The sequence below is a fragment of the Narcine bancroftii genome, chromosome 2, assembly GCF_036971445.1.
Source record: "Narcine bancroftii isolate sNarBan1 chromosome 2, sNarBan1.hap1, whole genome shotgun sequence".
Classification (NCBI taxonomy): domain Eukaryota; kingdom Metazoa; phylum Chordata; class Chondrichthyes; order Torpediniformes; family Narcinidae; genus Narcine; species Narcine bancroftii.
In genome coordinates, this window is record NC_091470.1 from 322,211,925 (window position 1) to 322,232,424 (window position 20,500).

Consider the following 20,500-nt stretch of genomic DNA (forward strand, 5'->3'; position numbering starts at 1 on the left):
TTGACAGAGAGCTACTGGCGCTGTAGTTAGCCATCTGCCACTTCAGGTACTTCCTAGAGAGCATGTCCTTCACGGCTTTCACAGATCACAAGCCCCTGACTTTTGCCTTGGTTAAGATCTCGGACTCCTGGTTGGCCCAGTCAGCAATGACACCTGTCTTACTGCTTGGAGTACACCACAGAGGTAAGGCAGGTCTCTGGAAAGGACAACGTGGTGGCCAACGCACAGTCCAGGCAAAGTATCCACGCGCTATCGAGGGGAGAGGACTTTGTGACATAACAGCTTACCACCCACAGTTCAATGGGTTGGTGGAGTGCTTCCACAGGCACATCAAAACTGCGCTCATGACCAGACTCCAAGCACCCAACTGGCTAGATGAGCTACCTTGGGCACTGTTGGGCATCTGCACAGCATCCAAGGATGCATCAACACCTCTTTGGCCAAACTCGTCTACAGAGCTCCACTGGTGGTCCCGGAATAATTCGTACCATCCCCAGGCAGACAGCAGGACAACTCTGCAGTGTTCCTCAGCAGGCTAAAGGAAAGAGTTGGCAACCTGGCCCCAACTCCACCCTCCAAGCACGGATGCACGAGGACCAACGTACTCAAAGACCTGCAGGACTGTGTCTTGGGTAAACTTGTACCTCTCACTTTGTTCGTTTTAGATTGGTCACAGTGTTCAAGCTACCGAAAGAAAATAGACACACACACACCGAGAGCAGTTCAGTTTATACAAGTCTTTATTACTAAATCTAAAGCTGAATTCACACTATAATATGCAAGCCCTTCCCAATTATACTTATCAATGCCTGGACTGGTCCCAACTGCCAAAGCGAGGCGACAATTGCACATTTGTAGTAGGTTGTCTGGGCGCCAGTAGCAGCTTCTCCACCTCCCCGGACCGGGACGTCGGTTTGGAATCTTGAAGTTCTTCTCCTTGCTGAGAAATGTTGCCACCTCTTGGAGAGTCTCAAACTTCAGCAGTGGGACCATGGCTTATATTACCCAAAAGTTGTTTACTTCAGATCTTATCTCTTTGAACAAATGATTTAATTATCTTCAAGGCCTGACAGTCTGTGACCAACAAAAGACAACTGCATCTCTTGACCTCATGGTGGAAGTTGGATAATGTCTACTGATTCATAGGCATCCCTGGGCCCCATAGTGTAAATTTAGATAATGTCTTCCTATTCAACTGCATCCTGGGCCCCATAGTGGAATTTAGGTGTGTCTACTAAATATGCATCCTGGGCCTCATAGTGGAATTGAGATTGTCTTTTAATGCAACTGCATCCCTTCTTGCATCAGCTGGTCTAAAACCTCCATTACAGACTGTGAGTATGTTTTCATTTGCAGGGGTCCGCATCGTCCACCACTTCAGAAGTCATACAAACATCCATTCCGGGTCATCCATAACAACGGGGCAACACTCAAGCTGGAGATCAGAGGCAAGATGGACAGGCTGAAGCCAGTACACCTGGACTCAGCGTGCCCGATCGAGATACCTGCACCACGCTGAAGAGGCAGGCCACTGAAGGCTGCACAGACTTTGCCTCCGGGCACCAAGCACAATACCGTGATTCTGGAGTGGGGGGGGGGGGGGTCATGCAGTGGTGATCGATCCGGCGCAGCAGGTGGTGAGCGCAACCAAAGGCCAGTGGCACTGGCCCCAACAAGCGAACTGGAGGCTGAACAGCAAGGGCAGCTTAAAGGCCAGTGATCCCAAAATGGCGCTGGCCTTGCTGTGCAGTCAACAGACAGGGACAGCATATGGGGAAGAAGTGCATTGTTGTGCAGGAAAGAACCCACTTTTGTTATGCATGTTGTGACATCAGTTAATGGATGCACAGCGAGAACAGTGCAAGTATAAAAGTCGGGCCTGAGCTCTAATAAAACTCAGAGCTTAACCTGAGTACACATTGTGTGTGTGACTTCTTTCAAGTAGCACGCAGCTACATGACAACTAATTCCCTACATGTCATTTGGGTAGTGTGGTGGAACGCGGTATGGCTGGCATGACCTCGCTGGACTGGCCTGCCTTCCATACCTGTAGCTCCTACCTGTAAGATCCCTAATAAAGGCATCTGCACAGCATCCAAGGAGGATTGTCTAGTCTCCTCCCTCATATCTGTCTTGGATGTGAGCCAGAAGCATGTAGAAGCATGCCAAGGTTTTCTGATTAATAAATCCTTTCACTACTTGCTTCATATCTGTGGATGGTAATTGATTATGCCACAATTTATTAATCAGAATTTTAATTGCCATGGGCAAGGCTATGAGACTGGATAAGCTGGAAACCAGAGGCCTCAGTCAGGTTCAATCTGTGACTTCATTGCTTGAAGGCCTGCATGAGGCACCACAAGATCACAGCTGATGGCGATTGATTTGATCTACTCTTCGCAGCAGTGGGCCACCAAATGTACCAGATAATCTGTGAATGTGAAGGGTATGACGAGGAACTGGATCTACTGCGTCAGCAATATGGAGCTTTGATTAACACTATATATGCTTGTTACCATCTGGGCACCCATTGCCAGAGCCCTGGTGAGTCAGTCGACGATTTCGTGAAGGCCATGCAGGAGCTGGAGTGAGCCTGCAGGTGCTGGGATGTGACTACAGCAACCTACCAGGAGGAGCTCATCAGCGACAGGCAAGTCATGGCCTTCCACTCCTATCACAGGTCAACCGGACCCTTGAGGAAGTTGCACAGATGGCCTGATCACTTAGCCCAATAGAACGCGGAGGCCTACTCAGCAGGCCACGCGGCTGCCAGGTGGGAAGAATGGGCAACGCCATCTTGGGACTAGGGGCACCTGACTGCTGCTGCCGAGCAAACAAGGTGCAACTACTGCGGCCAGGGCAAACACTCTCAGAAGTATTGTCCAGCATGACCTACTCAAACTGCTGGAGGAAGGGGCACTACGCAAAAGTATACCATTTTAAACCCCACTCTAGCAGTGCTGTATGTGGATTGCGACCTGCCATCTTGGGCCAACCCACTTCCAGCGTCATTTCCAGTAGTCGAGAACCAAACATTCAGAACAGGAGCGCAACAACACGGGGTGATGTCACGTCCAGCTTCTCTTATGGACTCGATCGCGTGCCATCCATTGGGGCAGCCATCTTGGCAACAGCCATCCCATGTTATAGCAGCAGCAACTCAGATGGTGAGCTGACGTTGGCCTCCATCATGCTGGACCAGAGCAGGCCACAATAGTTGGGGTGATCGATGATGGACATTGAGGTAAACGTCCACACTATGGTGTGCCTGTTCAACACAGGAAGCACAGAGAATTTCATACACCTGGGCATGGTCCAATGTTATTCCGATGGTGTCCCCGGTGAAATGCAAAGTAGCGCTGGCCTCCAAATCCCTCTCCGAGGAAATCAAATGTTGCAGTGTCACCCTAACAGTGATGGGCACAAAATATAAACAACTGCTGGTGATGCCCTACTTCTGCATACCCATCATGCTGGGGCTGGATTTCCAGTGACAACTTAAGAGATTGAAGGACCCTACCCCCCCACTCACAGTTAGTAACAACCAGTTCCTGGAGTGTCTGCCAGTCCTCCCGAATGTATCCAATCACACACCGGATCACCATGCAGGGCTCCCTACCTGCAGTTTGGCCACCCTCTCGGTCCCTCCACCCCCTGTTCCAAAACCTCACCCCAGACTGCAAACCAGTCACCACTAAGAGCAGGCGATATAGCTCTGGGGACAGGTAATTCATAAAAATGGAAGTGGGATGACTGCTGGGGGAGGGCATAATATAACCTAGTAACAGCCCCTGGAGGGTTCCCGTGGTAGTGGTGAAAAGTGGGGAGAAGTATCAGATGGTCATCGATTACAGCCATACCATCAACAGGTTCACCTTATTAGATGCCTACCCTCCCCTGCAAAGCCGATAATGTAAATGAGATCACCCAGTTCAGGGTCTTCTCCACCATAGACCTCAAATCCAAATTCCGATTCACCCAGAAGACATGCCTTACAGCGCATTTGAGGCAAATGGCCGTCTCAATCACTTCCTGCTGGTCCCATTCGGCCTTCCGAACGGGGTGTCAATGTTCCAAAGGGAGATGAATCGCATGGTGGATGACAACAAACTAAAAGCTACCTATCCCTATTTGGATAATGTCACCATCTTCTTGCTTGGTGTTTGCAGGTGGTCATTGATTGTGCCACAGGAGAATTCCGCATTCTTCTCATTTGTATCGTCTTGAATAGGTGACCCCATATTTTGAGTCAGTGACCCAGAGATGTAGACATCCCAATCAGGGAAAATATCAGCTCTACATCTACCCAATAAACACTAAGAATTTTGCGTGTTTCAATAGAACAATTCTAATTTTTCGACAATTGAGAGTGCAGACCTGGTCTACTCAATTCCTCCACCAACTCTGGTGATATTTCACTGCATTCTTTATATCTCATGTTTAGACTTGCTGATATTCAAAAGTTATGAAGGAAAAGCAACAAATCATAACTTACCCATTTACTTCTTGAGCTCTGTGCTTATTGACCTGTACTGTCTTGCTGTTGAGCTTCGCCCTGACTTTAAAACAACAAAACTCCCCCCCCCCCCACCCAATCCATTTGTGGTCTTCCCACTTTTTATTTTCTCAAATGACCTTTACCCCGTGACTGAGGTGTATGCATTCTTCCACATCTGGCCTCTTTAGAATCCCTGATTTAACTGCTGGTGATACACAGTGGTGATAAGATTGGTGGTGGGGCACCTATGACTGAGGTGTATGCATTCTTCTACTTCTCGCCTCTTTAGAATCTGACATTTAACTGCTGGTGATGCACAGTGGTGATAAGATTGGTGGTGGGGCAACTGTGACTGAGGTGTATGCATTCTTCCACGTCTGGCCTCTTGAGAATCCCTGACTTTTAAATGCTTGTGATACACAGTGGTGATAAGATTGGTGGTGGGGCAACTGTGACTGAGGTGTATGCATTCTTCCACGTCTGGCCTCTTGAGAATCCCTGACTTTTAAATGCTTGTGATACACAGTGGTGATAAGATTGGTGGTGGGGCAACTGTGACTGAGGTGTATGCATTCTTCCACGTCTGGCCTCTTGAGAATCCCTGACTTTTAAATGCTTGTGATACACAGTGGTGATAAGATTGGTGATAGGGCAACTGTGACTGAGGTGTATGCATTCTTCCACGTCTGGCCTCTTGAGAATCCTTGACTTTTAAATGCTTGTGATACACAGTGGTGATAAGATTGGTTGTGGGGCAACTGTGACTGAGGTGTATGCATTCTTCCACGTCTGGCCTCTTGAGAATCCTTGACTTTTAAATGCTTGTGATACACAGTGATGATAAGATTGGTGGTGGGGCACAGTTATTGGAGAATGAGGTTTAGCGTTTCAGGCGAAGCCGCACGACCCGAACCCTTGCTTCTGATTGATGGCAATGGATTTTATGGTTCCCATGAGAGCAGTGAGGCAAAGAATCGACCGCGTGTTCTGATTCCACACGCTCTTCATTCATCTGACCGCCCCTTCACCCACCGTCGCTACTTGTCTGCTGGTGGGGACCGCACCCGACACAGGCCATTTGGGAACTATCAAACAACTGGTGCTTCGTGCAATTCTCCACGGTCTGAAAAGGGAGCGAAGAGCCGTCGGAAGGCAGCAGTGAGTGGAACAAGGCCAGTGCGCCCAACAGCGAGCACAGGCCGCCGAGGGCCATCCGAGCGTCCTGCGAGCCGTTCACCTCGCTGCAATCCCACAATCCCGGCGCGCCGTTCACCTCGCTGCAATCCCACAATCCCCGCGAGCCGTTCACCTCGCTGCAATCCCACAATCCCCGCGCGCCGTTCACCTCGCTGCAATCCCACAATCCCCGCGAGCCCTTCACCTCGCTGCAATCCCACAATCCCCGCGAGCCGTTCACCTCGCTGCAATCCCACAATCCCCGCGAGCCGTTCACCTCGCTGCAATCCCACGATCCCCGCGAGCCGTTCACCTCGCTGCAATCGCACAATCCCCGCGCGCCGTTCACCTCGCTGCAATCCCACAATCCCCGCGCGCCGTTCACCTCGCTGCAATCCCACAATCCCCGCGCGCCCTTCACCTCGCTGCAATCCCACAATCCCCGCGAGCCCTTCACCTCGCTGCAATCCCACAATCCCCGCGCGCCGTTCACCTCGCTGCAAACCCACAATCCCCGCGCGCCGACAGGTCCTGCCAGCCGCGCATTGCACAGTATTTTATTTAAAAGCCAAAGCATCGTTCAGTCTAGCCTCTTTCCATAAAATTAAGCGTGGAGAATAATGTGCGAGAGGTGAGGGGTGGGATTTGGAGACGACGCGTTTGACTGTAGTTTATCCAAGTGAAAGTGCGAAGCTGTAGGACCGCTCGTGTTCCTCCCGTGCTCCGGAAGCGCCGTCGTGTCGCTGCGAACGGGTATGGATTCGTCTCTCCCTCTCTAATCCTCTCCGCTTCTCTTCCTTCCAGAGCCGGCGTTCAGGCCGGCTGGAATAGGAGATTAAGGCATGGTGTGGAGGCCCCCTGGTTTTGATGGAGGGAGCGGGGCCTCCCTTCGTCGAGTCTGTGTTTGGGCGGTGTGGACGGTGAAGGCCGGGGCTGGTGGGGGAGGGGAGGGCGGGGGGGTGCGGATCTGATCTTTTCTCGTTTGTTCCTCTGTCCACGTTTCATTTACACTTAGTTCATCCTCTGGCACCTTGATGCTTTGAAGCCAGGAGGTTTTGATGTCGATCCTGTGTTGCTTTGTCTGTCCCTTCCCCTCCACTGCTCAGAATTATATTGACGAAGGTACGAGGCTCACTCAGTAAACGCTGCCTCATTTTTACAAGGAATTGTCATGAATTCAAATGGGAAAAATAAAGTGAACCCAATGACGGTGGAAGTGAAGGAGGACGGATCGCACAATTTAAAAGAATCACTTGAATCAATATCATTCCACTTAACCGCGCTTGAAAGTTGGTGTGGCTTTATAACCAATTGCGGTATTTAGAAGAAGAATCCGTAAATCGGGTTCGCGTCTTCTGGCAACTCGAAAGGAACCGTTTGGCAATAAAATGAGCACGAATTTGAATTGTCAGCAAAACTCGGCAAGTCCGTCTGAGGCTTTTGTTCAATTGGTCACATAGTTTCTTGGGTTGTTGGTATCAAATTTGTTTTAGGAAACTTCTCTGAAATGCCTTGTGTCTCCTTCAGTCCTAAAGGCTCTTGCGTCAAAATGAGTTGCCTAGAAAAGTTTTCTTTTTTTTTTTAAAAATGATAATTCTTTATTTTCAAATGACCTGGACGAAATGAACCTCAAGTGTGATATTGAAATTGCTTTACGAGTCTCTTAAAGAGGGGGAGTGGCGGTCTGAACAACTCAGGAAATTTGTCTTCTTTAATGTGCTGAAGCTGTTTTGTATGGGATGGGATTTTTTTTTGTTGGATACCACATTGGTCTAAGGCTGCAGATGCACAGCTAGGTTTTTAAAGAATGAATAGAGATTGTTTATTTTGATTTTGCATTCTATCAATATAGGTTAATTTTGAATTTTAAATAGGTTTTGGTTTTAATGTGAACAAAAACATGGCTAATTTAAGAAAATTTTGTCCGTTCACCTGGTTGAAAATTTTAGTTTGGGAATCCTAATGTTGGCTTGGTTCCAAATCTGACTGTTAACAAGTTTGACTTTGTTTAATTAGTTTAATTATTTTCTTGCAGTCTATGAAGTTGGCTTTAAGACGTTTGTCTTCTGTTTCTGAAAGGCAACTCCTGTTTGTTGGTAAGTGTTTTGTCAATGTAGACTCGTTATTTACAATGTACAGATGCATGAAAATTCATTCATGCTGCAGCCACACAGGTAGGTATGGAAGATTTACCAATGGCAATAGTATAACTTTACTGCATAATGTCAAGGCAGCAAAAGTGATGATAAATACAACAAGCTAAATAGTTAAATATTCACAGCTGTAGTGAGTGCAAGAAAAAAAAAGCATGATTAGTGTGATTCTGTTATAGCACCAGAAACAAGAGTTCGAATCTGGTGCTGTCTGTAAAGAGTGGGTACGTTCTTCCCGTATCTGCATGAGGTTACTCTGGGTGCACCAGTTTTTTCCCGCCCTTGAAAATTGTAGGTTAATTGGGTGGCACAGGTTTCAATGATCGAATCAGCTTCTACTGTGTAAATAAAATTTCATTTAGAAGTGATGTTTCCAGTGTTTTTTTGGTGGTCCCGGAGTAGTTTGGGGTCAGGGTGGAATAGGGTTGGTTTGGGGGTGGGGTTTTAAAGGCCTGATAGCTATTGGATTAAAACCTAAGGCAATGGACTTCAGGCTTCTGTATTTGCTGCTTGATGGAAATAAGGTCGTGACCATGATGATGGGAGTCCCTTATGTTGACTGTCTTCATGAGCAGTGTCTCACGTGAATGATTTCAGTGGACAAGGAGGTCCGTGCCTGTGATGGGTTTAGCTAGGTTTGTCACTTCTGTGTTTTGGACATTCATGCTGCAACTAGTTAGTGTATTTTCCCTAGTATAACTTTAGAAATCTAATAGTTTTCAATAATATGCTAATTTTTCTCTGATTTCTTAGAAAATAGAAGCATTGGTGTGCCTTCTTCATGGTTAACTCCATGCGCTGTCACGAGGAGAGGTCCTCTGATAAGATGGATTTTGAGTAACTAATTATTTCCATTGCTGTCCCATCGGTGAAGATAAGCTTGAAGTTCTTTGGCCTCCCTTTCCTGGAATCCATAATAAGCTTGGTCTTGATGATAAGAGCAAGATTGTTGTTCTGGCATCACACAACCAGATTCTCAAATTCCATTTGTTAATCTGGCTCATCATTTCCTGCTATTCAGCAAAGGTGGTGTCGTCACCCAATGTATAGAGCTGAGCCTTGGCTGTGCAATCGTGTCGAAGGAATCGAGCATGGGATCAAGTATGCTGCTTGAGGGGCTGGTGATCAGCTATGAGGGGATGATGTTGCCAATCTGTATCGATCGGAGTCTGCTGATGAGAAATTAAAGGATCCGGTTGCAGAAGGATGATCAGTCTCAGATAACAATTTGATGATCAGTTTTGCTAGTGTGATGGTATCTGCTGTTCTAATGTAGGTGGTGTTGTAGTCCAGAGAATCTAACCCAGAGAGTGCAGGTTGGAGATTGGTTTAAGATACCATGATGTTGTCAACATCTTATATATATTACGCAAGCAACATAGTGTTTTTTTAATGAACATTTTGTGTTTCATGAATGCAGTAAGACAACCTTGAATCAAAAGTAAAATTTTGTAGATTTGTTATTTTGAAAATAGCTTTCTTGTTATCAAACTGTTTCTTTGCCTCGTAGTTTTTTGTAGAGGATAGTTTCATGTTTACTGCAAAAATGTCAGATGGATATTGAACCTATTTTTGAGCGGGTGCTTATTTGAATTCCTGATTATTGCAATGCAATCTAGGATTCCACTTAAATTACATTCTGGATTTTCAATTTGAAATTTTGCAAAAAGCCCCAAATTGGAATTTATATTAATATTTGAGTTAATGTTTCCAGCCTATTTGTTTTTGCTTTTCTCTGGTTAATGGGAAAGGCATATTTGAGTAGGTAGTGTGTCCATTTATTACAGATCAAATATACAACTCAGAGCTTGCAGAATATTTTGGACCAAAAAAAACTCATAACCTTAAAAGGAATGGGATTTAAATTCTTAAAAATGTAAGTATTCAATAGGTGAGAATCTTATTTGTGTTGTCTTGGAATTGATACAAAATTCATTTTATGGGATGATTTACTATTGTGAAAAGCTTGAGAATCATCTTCATAATGTAATAAATAATTTCTCAACGTGGATCCATATCTTCATTCCAAAATTTTTTCATAGCCTGGAATTATTAAAGAAAATGTGAAACCGTATGATCGTGGATTTTTTTTTTGTTGCTCTTGTATGTTATTGATTTGCATTTAATTTTTAATCTCTATTTGCCTGATGCAAGCTACTTGTTACTGTTTTGTTTGAGGAAAGTTTTATTGCTTCCATCAATACCACAGTGTGGGATAAAATATACGATCAACTTTCTTAATTGAAGCTTAAGAAACAAGTTGGTAAATTATGGTCATTTTATTTTTGTCTAATATTTGAATTTTAAATTCTTGGTCTTTTTCACTTTGGAGAAAGAAGGGAGTAGAAGCAAACAAATCTGACTAGGTCATTTTTGTTTTGCCATTGGTGTACAAAAGAAGTGTTTGACTATATTCCAATATGAATAGCCTTCCAGTGTGATACCTGTGAAATACAGTTCTTGTGGTTTCATTGCTTAATAGCATTTTAGCTGTTTTTCAGGCCTAGTGTTGTATTGATGTGGCATAGTAGTTATCATTAGATTTTTCAAATATAACTAGTGATGGTTAATGAGCTGAGAGTTCTTGAAATTTAGTTTTTATGAAGTCATACTTTTTTTAAAAATGATCTTTTGCTAGTAAGAAGAACTTGCTTCATTCTTTGAGCATTTCTGACTTACTTAAATTTGTTTAATGAAGTATCCAGAAACTTTTGAAATAATTTGTTGTCATCCTGTGTGCCTTTCTTGCCTGCAGGTGACTTTTTCTGTTGATCAAGCTCAGCATGGCTGTGGTGATCCGCTTGCAGGGGCTCCCAGTTTCTGCAGGAACCTTGGATATTCGTCACTTCTTCTCTAGATTAACCATTCCTGATGGAGGGGTGCATATTATTGGTGGTGAACTGGGAGAGGCATTCATTGTATTTGCTACAGATGAAGATGCTCGGCTTGCTTTGATGAGGTCGGGTGAAATTCTCAAAGTCAACAGAGTAAAGCTGACGCTAAGTAGCAGGAATGAAATGCAGAATGTAATTGAAATGAGCCGTAAGCGATGTACAAGCACCAGTGAGATGTACAATTCTGAAAGGTCGGGATTGAACAATACTAATACAGGCGGGTTGTGTAATATACCTTCTACACTAGCTGCGAACTTGGTTTCAGCTATGCAGCAAGGAATCAATAGGGCTGCATTTTATCCCGGTGAAATTGGAAATTCTGACAGAGACAACTACAGTTCTCGCATGGACGCCTTGATGAGTGGTAACATGTCCACTGTGGCATTATCTTCTCCACAGAATACTCCAATTGGTGCTGCTCACTCATTATTTGGAATGACTTCCAGACAAATGGATCGTAGTTCAGATAAATTTAATGGCTCTGGTTCAATTTACAATCAAATAAGAGAACCAAGTGCATCTTTTAATTCTGATGGTGTTTACTTGCGATTGAATGGCATGCCCTATTATGTAAAAGAGCAGCAAGTCCGAGAATTCTTCCATGGTTTGCAAGTTGAAGCAGTTCGTCTAATAAAAGATTATTGGGGTCTGAGTAACGGAGAGGGTCTTGTTCGATTTGCCAGTGCTTGGGATGCAGCAGAAGGATTAAAACGTCATAAAAACTACATAGGGCAGCGATTCGTACAGGTCATTCGAGCTACAGAGTCGGAATGGATTTCTGTGGGAAGTGGTTTATTTGCAGAAGATGTCCATTCTGAGATAAATAGAGGTCGTTCCCCTTCTCGTGAAGGAAAATATTTCCATTCCCATGGACGATCAAGATCACCTCAAAGGCACAGATCACGATCTCGTTCTCCTTATGGTCAAGATTATTATGTGCAACTGAAAAATATTCCCTATGGCACTTCAAAAAATGATGTGCGAAATTTCTTTGATGAGCTGAACATAGCGGATGATCAGATTTATCTTCTCTATGAACCTGATTGCAAACATATAAAGGAAGGTTTTGTGAAGTTTAACAATGCTGTTGACCATCGTAAAGCTCTCTGGTATCATAAATTTTGCATTAGAAACCGTGCAGTTTATGTTTATCCCATTACTAAAAAAGCCATGCTAGAATTGATAGACAATGTTAAGAAACAAAGATCAAGAGAAAGATCATCTCATAAAATTGAAGATAAAAGATGCTATTCAAGAGAAGAAGCTCATTTCTCATCAAGATTATATATTTATGTCAGTAACCTTCCTTTTGATGTCTCCAAATATGAGATTCACAAATTCTTTGAAGGTTTTGATGTGGCTGATTATAGAATCCATTTATTTGTTGATAGTAATGGCATTGGATTAGGGGAGGCTGTGGTCAAGTTCAAATCTGAGGATGAAGTACTGAGGGCTGAGTGCTTGTTTGGTAAAAAGCTTGGAGGAAGAGAAGTTTTGCTGAGGCCAATTTCTTCAGAAGAGCTGCTTGAACTTGGTGTTAATTCTGTCCATGAAAGAACCAAAGGTCAAAAGGAGCATGACTATTTTGGTTCTTATGTTAGTGGTGGTGATCGCTCCTTGTCTGTTGATATGAATGAGTTAGGTGAACCTTTCTTTGAACATTCCCATGGTATGGGTTCTATACCTTCCATGCAAAGGCCAAGATACAGCCAAGAAGAAGGATTTCATGGAGGGTTTGACACAGGAAACGGAACTTTTGAAAGCTATGCAGGAGGTAGATTTGGATCTGCATATGATTCTAGCTATCGTGGTAATATGGGAATGTCCAGTGGCAACGCTGTTGTGAAGGCTTTTAACCTCCCTATCAAAATCTCAGTTGATGAAATACTGGATTTCTTCTACGGCTATCGTGTTATTCCCAATTCTGTCACCGTACGGTACAATGACAAAGGTTTACCAGCTGGTGATGCTGTTATTGCATTTGAAACAGTTGATGAAGCTGTGGCAGCTGTTCGGGAACTGAATGAGAAGCCGATTGGAAAAAGGAATGTCAGACTGAGCTTGCTATAAGAATATGTAACCTGCTTTTTGGTTTTTAATAAATAAATTTTAGGTTCTCTGAAGTAAAATGCAGATGTTGCCTGGCTATTGGTTCAACTTAATTGAGTTGTTATCAGTTAATGACTTTCAGGAAAACATGATTCATGTTGAAATTGGTCTTTGTTTTAAATGTTACCAGAAAATGATTATTTCTGGTGAATTACTTTAAGGTATTTTATTTTGTCTGACTCGATTGATGTAGTTTACAAGATTATATTCTAATGTTGTTCAGTTCCTTGATTGACGGGGTTTGAACGTTAAATGCTGTTGCCATTGATGGTTGGGAAGTAAATGTGAGTAGTTGAACATCACAAATTCTGCCATCAGTTTGATTTTTCACTGTCAAAGGATGATTGAGTGAAACCTTTTAAACTACTCCATCCTGAATAATGCTGTGTAACTTTTTAAAACTAATCTTTTTTTTAAACCACTTACCCCAGTTTTATTTGAGGATAGTGGTCATGAAGTGGACTTGTGTTGACCAAATTTTGCTCCAAGTAGAATTCACATGGATCTGTGATTTAGTGATAAGCATACACTCACAAAGTACCAGTGTACCTGAACTCGATAAACTAAAGTACCTATTAGATCACAGGGAAAATTAGTTTAACTGAAAGTGCAACAAACATTTAAAGATTATTCTCCCCACCCATGTTGATGGAATATAAATTAGAGATTTTTGAATGAAATGTAACTTATTGAAGAAACTGAAAGTAGATTTTTTTTTAAATCTCTTGCCAAATACAGGTATTCATAATACTAAAAAAAAATGAAAGATCTGTCATTAAATTTGCAATTGTTCAAAAGCATAGGAAGTTACAGAGTATGGGAATGCAGTTACATACCTAAAATATTCATTCACACATGTTTCTTAGTTATTCTCTAATTGTACAAATTTGTACAGCTTGATCATTGTCAAGAAAGATGGGAGGAATTTAATTTTTGCATTTGTAGGTCTGTAAGTTTTGATTAAAATTTTTAAATATCTTGAAGGATTGTGTTTACTCAAGAACCTTCATTGTGTTGTCTGTTTAAGGTAGCTACTTGTATACTAACGATATTTTGTTATAATTTCAAAAATCTACTTAACCATTTAAATTTTATTTTGTTGTGAAGACTGCAAGGGTGTGTGTTTTACCTGCAACTTGTTCTGTATGTTTTTAATCAACATTTAGCTCCATATGGATCAGCTGGTATGCAGTGTGACTTTTCTGGTAGGTTTGAATAAAGAGTTCTTTCAAAATACCCTTTGAGATTTCCATCTATTAGGTGTGTATTAAACCAACAGATGTTTCTTGCTCGGCTTAACTATCAAATTCTAAATAGTTTCTGTTTGTTATGGAGCACAGCATCATATTAATTCCTAAATAATGCATTTTTCTAAAATCAGAAACCATTGTTAAACTAGGTGTGAAATTAATGACTTTCATCTCTGATGAAGCCAACAAATCGTGTTGGTGCAAAAGAACAAGATAATATAAATTATAACCAAAAATATAATAATGTTTTTCTCAAAGCATCCATATTTACACTAGAGAACACAGTTGGCAAACAAAAAGTTTATGTAGGTGGCCTTTATTTCATAACTTTGACAAACTTGCTTCTGTTTTTGATGCTTAGTAATGCTTCAGATTTGCCCTTCGTGGCTCAGCTGGTATTTATTACCGATTTCAATTTGCCTTTTGGTACCTTCTGTGAGTTGCTGCAATAAGATATCCTAAACCATTGTGTCAGTAGTTTCATGAGTTTGATTGAATGATAGTAAATAATGATTTGTGTTCAATTCAGCACCATGAAGGAGACACTGGAGTTGATTATTCTAGATTGTGGAAATTGATATTGTTGATCTTTTTAATTGCTATGTATGTTCTGTATTTTGGACTTTTTTTAATGACACTAGTGTAGAGGATGTTGGAGAGGGCAAATGCATTGATGATTGGGCAGATTGGATCTTGTCAGACCTATCTGGACATTTGGATAGCGTACCATCACATTTCTGACTTGTGCTTTGCATAAAGAAGGTCTCGGAAAAGCAAGAATTGAGCCACTATCTATGTGCTTGTGACCTTTTCTCACTAGCTACAGCATTTATATGACTGTTCCATTGGAATTTCTGATTATTCAAGGATGTTATGGGGATCATTCACTTTGAAGCTTTTGAATGTGGACAAGGTTGTCAGGATGGTTATGGATTATGCCTGACACTTTAGCAGTATTGGTGCTGTCATGCCATCCCAAGCTTGAATATTTGTCCCATTTTTCTGTACATTTGACAAATTAGTTCATGATCTGAGGAATTAAAAATGAACTCTAGCAACAGCATTACTTTTCACCTTTTTATGATGGAGGAACAATCAGTAATATGTTCAGATTTTAGGCCAAGGGTTTTGAGGTCAAAATCACTCTAACTTCATTACAGAAATGTTATTCTTCCATTTGTATTTTGACTAAAGTTCTAATGTGGCTTCAAGCTTGGTATCTTGGCAAACTAATTTTTATTGGTGGGTTGATGTTGCCTGGCTCGATTTTGGTTTTTTTAATTTAGAAAATGGGAGAAAACTAATTGTCTGTCTTAAATATACCCAACTTTTTGTGGCATGCCATGATGAATGTTCATACTGGAAAATAAATTCTAGTGTTATTTCCTTATTACAATTTATGGTTGTGAAATACAATTTTTCAATACTTAACCAGGAATGTTGTCAGGAATTTGGCTGTTGACTGGCTTCCGATGATTATCTACTTGTTTAGATACACTTTGACTTTGCAGTATGTGGTAATAGATGTTAGCAGCACTTTGAATTTGTTCATGCTTCCATCACATAGTTTGCAGAGCTCCAACATAATGTGTAGAGAGATTTCCTGATTCGGAATATGGCATGTCGTTTAACTTTCGTGCAGATAGTCCTGTGGCTTCACTTGGTCATTTTGTTTTCAGATGTGCCTAATGTTGCTAAAGGCATCGTTTTTTTTAAAAGAAATGAATTAAGACATAATTTTGTGTGTATGTGTAGTTTACAATTATATTTTCAGAGGGTCTTTAAATTGTTTATATTCTGCATTTTTCTAATGATTGTTCATTTTGGGATGGATATGTGGTATACCTTGAATATGCATAGTCTTTTGGGACTTGCCTATTTGTACTTAATGGGCTGCAGAAGAAATTTGATGTGTTCAATTGTCCCTGACCCTTGTATTTTCCCAATCTCCCTCTTCTGAGTCAAGTTCCATTTGTGAATGCCATGTGGAGTCTGTTCTGGAGAACATTTTGGAAAAGGTGGGACAGTATTTGGAACTTTTCTAAATTAGTGGTTCTCAACTTTTTTATTTCCACTCACATACCACTTTAAGTAACCCCTATGCCATCGGTGCCCTGTGATTAGTAAGGGATTACTTGGAAATTGGATAGAGAATTATTGGTAAGCAGCAGGAAACCTGGGACAACAGTGCAGTGTTAACGTACCAATCATTTTGGGTTTTTTTTTTTGTTTAAAAATTCAGAAATATTGTCATTGTCAGTGACCTAGTTCAAGTAAGTAATATGGGCAAATTTTGCAAATTGCAATATGACAGGAAGGTAAACGTTAATCATGCCTGAGCTAGATTTGGTTGATGACTGTTACTTTTATACCAGTTTCCATTTATTATTCTTTTGCTGCAGATTAAAGATTTGGAAGTGGATATGTTGATGTTGCCTGGAAGAATGTGCTAATGTCAATTTCAGATCCAGTAAATAGCACATTTATTTGACGTATAATTCAATTATCAAGGATACAAGAATGATTGCCCAGGACTGTAAAATGACTTGAGGTTCTTGAAGCTTTCCTTTCCACTCAAACATGAGACACATTCTGTTGCTTGAAGATGAGCATGTCTTGGAACATTTTGTGCAGAACTTGTGTATGGCGCTGTCGCAAGGTTTGTGAGGGTCTTTCTAATTGTAATGTTGCAGTTGAATCGGAAATGAGACTAAAATTGTCCAAATAAAGCTAGGTAAAGAATACCACATACCTTTCAATATGGCTGATGTTTCACGTGAAATTAAGTTACTCTGCTAACTAGTTTTTTTTAAAGAAAACTTCTTTAAAATGAACATTGACCATATTTTATGAAACTGAAATAGATAATTTGCTGCTTTTTCACCATGTGGCCATTGTTCTGTTTCAGGCATCTCTCTCTTCTGGATTTGTCTGGATGGATGGTTTACTCTTCCCAAAGGGTGGCTGGGAAATCATGAGGACAGAAGATTTGATTTATCTTGTTACTTTGTTTTCACTCCAGCAGGTTAATCTATTTTGTTGACTAATCTTTGATGGAGATTGTCAGCCCCTTGAAAGGGTTCACTGTGGTTACATCAGCAAAACCTGGAACTTCATAAAACCATCTTTTTTCAATGCACATATTTATTAACATAATTTTAGGAGACAAGCTGCTTAGAAGATTGTGTGCCTAGAGCTGTGCAAGACACACAAGAAAGGTTTTGCTTGGCTGTACCTTAGTAATGGTATAAAATGGAATACACATATTCAAGGGACAGGTAATGCACCTGTACTGACAGTGTAAAGCCATTTGTCTCCTTGAGACGAAAATGGAAATTGATTTGTACCTTTGCAAAATATGTTTTTTCTATATGCCTAGAGTTCTTTTGGATTTTTAAAAACGGATCCAGTTTCCATAGAGGAGTGAGGAACAGTTGAAGGTTTCCATTCTGTCAGGCTCAGTGGAAGTTCGTGAATTGTAAACTAGGAAATGCGTGAGCTGATTGACAGGAAATGACATTGAGAAAATTGTATCTGCAAGACAAACAAACTATCTGGTATTGCAGTCATTAACTTTTGGTCTATATTGAAAGAAAAATTGGCAGGTTGAGCAAAAGAACATCTTTGAAAGCTCATCCAGGAAGCAGATTGGGCAGATAATTTAATGTATCTGACAATTGGGAACACATTTTGAGTTTTGGATAAGAGGTGAGGGGTTAGTGAAAATGGCAGTTAAAAAAAAAAGCTATGATTTATTTCTTGACAGGTCAATTAATGGGGCAGGCTGTGATCAGTTTAGATTTGAAATAAATATTAAATCCAATAATTATCATGGTTAGATACACGAGGTGGGAACAGTAAATTTGAAAGATCTTTTTACTCCCATTTACCAACTCTTCCCATTTTCCACGTTTTATTTGAACATCAAGTCTGGAAAAGATTGTTAACCAATGATAAGTAACCAAATTGTAATTAACTTGGAAGGTGGATCTGTTTATTTATTTGCACCTGTTCGATTTGCACTTTTGCTCAAAAGTCATGGACATTAAATCAAAGATGAATGACTACATGTAGGTTCTTATTCCTTTAAAACTGCAAGTCTTTAGTTTTCAAGGATTAAATCAAATCGTCAAATTTCTTAGCAATTTATTGTTTTATACATTGAGATGAAGAATATGAAAATTTTCCCCAATGGTCTGTGTGATCCCTATAGCTTTTACTTTTCTTTAAAAATAAAGTGTTCCTTTCTGTTTCTCATTGAACTGAAGGCTCTTCAGTATTTACTCAAGAGTTCAGTATCTGACCAAAGGCTGTGAGCATCAGATTCTGAAATGAATTGCCATTTGTAGGCTTTTTGCAATCCATACCTGATTTCAGATGGCATCCACTAAATATCTTGCTGGAAGAAACACAAAAATTGCAGATACTGTACTCTTGAGTGAATAAAGAAAAGCTGGAGGGACTCAGCAGGTTATGCAGCATCAATGAAATGTTTTGGGTTGTGACTAAGTAGAAAGGGGTGATAACTAGTAATGGAAGGGAACAAAAGCTCTAATGGGTTTAGAATCTGACTGGGTATGGGACAGAGAATAGGATAGTTTGAGAGATCTGAGGAGCAGAGAGTATGGTATGGGGGGTGGGGGGTGGAAAAAATGTTAAGAGAAAAGCAGGAATGAATGTAGGTAAAAAGAAGACATGAAAACAGTGGATCAAGATACAGGTGGGAATTGTGTGAACTTCGAAAAATCAGGCTTGCTTTCTTCTTGTCCACATTGGTTGCTAGAATACCCAAGATTACCCAGGCAGGTATCAAAGCATGTCAAGAAAGAAATTGTTTTGGAAATACCTGAAGTATGACCAACATCTACAATTTGCTTTCCATGAAGGTAATGAAAACAACACGCAACAATGAATAAAATTGCTTCAATTTTCTTTCAAGGTGGTTGACATTGTCGGCAATTCATGCAAATATATGATAGGTAGGTAAAATCAAAGTTTTGGCTTTTGTGAAATTAATGTTTGAACTGATGAATATGCACCATGTTTGGCACAAGTAAAATTGTATTTGTAGAAGCCACTTTGCGCTGTTTCTCTGGATTGCAAACTTACTCCCATTCATCTACATCTGATCGATGTTGGAATTGGCTCATCTCTTCTGCTGTACTGCAAAAACACTGGCAATTCATTATCAGGTTATAACACTGGCTGAAGGGCCTATTACTGTTACACTGTTCAATGTTATACCAACCTATGTAACCTATTTCACTTCAATTTAATCCTTCCTTCCCTCATAGTCCATAACCCTCCATTTTTCTTTGATCTACATGCCTGTTTTTTAAATGTCCTTATTGTACCAATGCATTCCAGACACCCACTACTTTTATAAAAAAAAACTGACAGATGTCCTTTGGTATTGGCCATTGCTGCCCCTGGGAAAGGTGCTGGTTGTCCACCCTATCTATACCTCTCATAATCATTGATTGAGTCATCTCAGATCCTCTGTCGCTTCAAAGAGGAAAAAAAAAGCCCTTGCTTGCTCAACCTTGCCCTCTAAACCAGGCAGTGGCCTGATAAATCTCTCCATCCTTTTTAAAGCTTTCTCATTCTTCCTATAATGAAGCAGCCAGAACTGAAAGCAATCTTCTAAATATGGTCTAACCAGAGTTTTGAGGATCTGCAACGTTACCTTGAACTCAATGCACTGACTAATGAGGGCCAGTATACCATACGCTTTCTTATCTACCCTATCATCTTCCAAGGCAATCTTCAGTAACCAAACAAAAATAAACTACATTATGCTTTCTGTAACTTAAACTAGGACTCTCTTCATCTTTTAAAAACCTACAAAGCAATGTGATTTGTCAAGATGAAAATTTGTAAATTGAGGAAGCAGATTAGCTAACATTAATAACTTTAAAGCCATGTTCCTCGCAACCAAATTGAAATGCCTTAAAATGGTGGAAGAGAGATGGAGAACTAAAGTGAGAATTGAAGCTGGAATCTCCTGTCTCCAGAGGGGGACATATAAAAATATAATGTACAGCAGTCATCATGATCATCAAATGTAATACACTAAATTGGAAGAGTTTCTTAGTCTCTGAATAGTGGAAAAAGTAAAAAGGTAGGTGTTGCTTTTTCTGCCATTAAACGATTGAATCATAAAAGTATATAACTTAAAAGCTTGAATCATGAAAAACAAGCCTTTGGCCTACAAACAGCAGACGAGGTGTTTATGGAAGTGGTGCACAACCTGGATATTTCAGAAGTGAAGATTCCATTCTGAGAAAGAAGGGGAAGGTGTTTCAGATGGTGGGAATAATGGAGAATGATTAATTGTGAAGGCTGCTAAGGACCAGAGAAATCTCATCTGCTTTAAATGGGAGGCTCTTAGCTACAAGCAGAATTTGGAAAAATGGAATA

General features: G+C 41.0%; 2 protein-coding genes across 14 annotated transcripts in view; one reads left to right on the plus strand and one right to left on the minus strand.

The window, feature by feature from the left end:
- Positions 1–6,031, minus strand: part of tmem67 (transmembrane protein 67) — a 115,730-nt gene extending 109,699 nt beyond the window's left edge. For 6 of the 9 annotated variants that reach the window (XM_069921906.1, XM_069921902.1, XM_069921905.1 and 3 more), the window contains exon 1: positions 5,531–5,765. In XM_069921906.1, coding sequence (XP_069778007.1) covers positions 5,531–5,711 — 181 coding nt within the window. In that variant the 5' untranslated portion in view covers positions 5,712–5,765. Of the gene's footprint in view, positions 1–4,495; positions 4,537–5,530; positions 5,766–5,951 lie in introns of those variants that run through there. The other 3 variants (XM_069921909.1, XM_069921910.1, XM_069921907.1) reach the window with 3 other exon arrangements.
- The window catches only part of LOC138755605 (RNA-binding protein 12-like), a 56,145-nt gene continuing 41,479 nt past the window's right edge, over positions 5,835–20,500 (plus strand). The window contains exons 1-6 of one of the 5 annotated variants that reach the window (XR_011352412.1): positions 5,835–6,427; positions 7,710–7,770; positions 10,583–14,035; positions 16,483–16,739; positions 16,989–17,105; positions 18,967–19,059. Coding sequence is in view for 3 of the 5 variants with exons in the window: in XM_069921911.1 (XP_069778012.1) it covers positions 10,611–12,791 (2,181 nt within the window). In the remaining 2 variants the exon portion in view is untranslated. The other 4 variants (XM_069921911.1, XM_069921914.1, XM_069921913.1 and 1 more) reach the window with 4 other exon arrangements.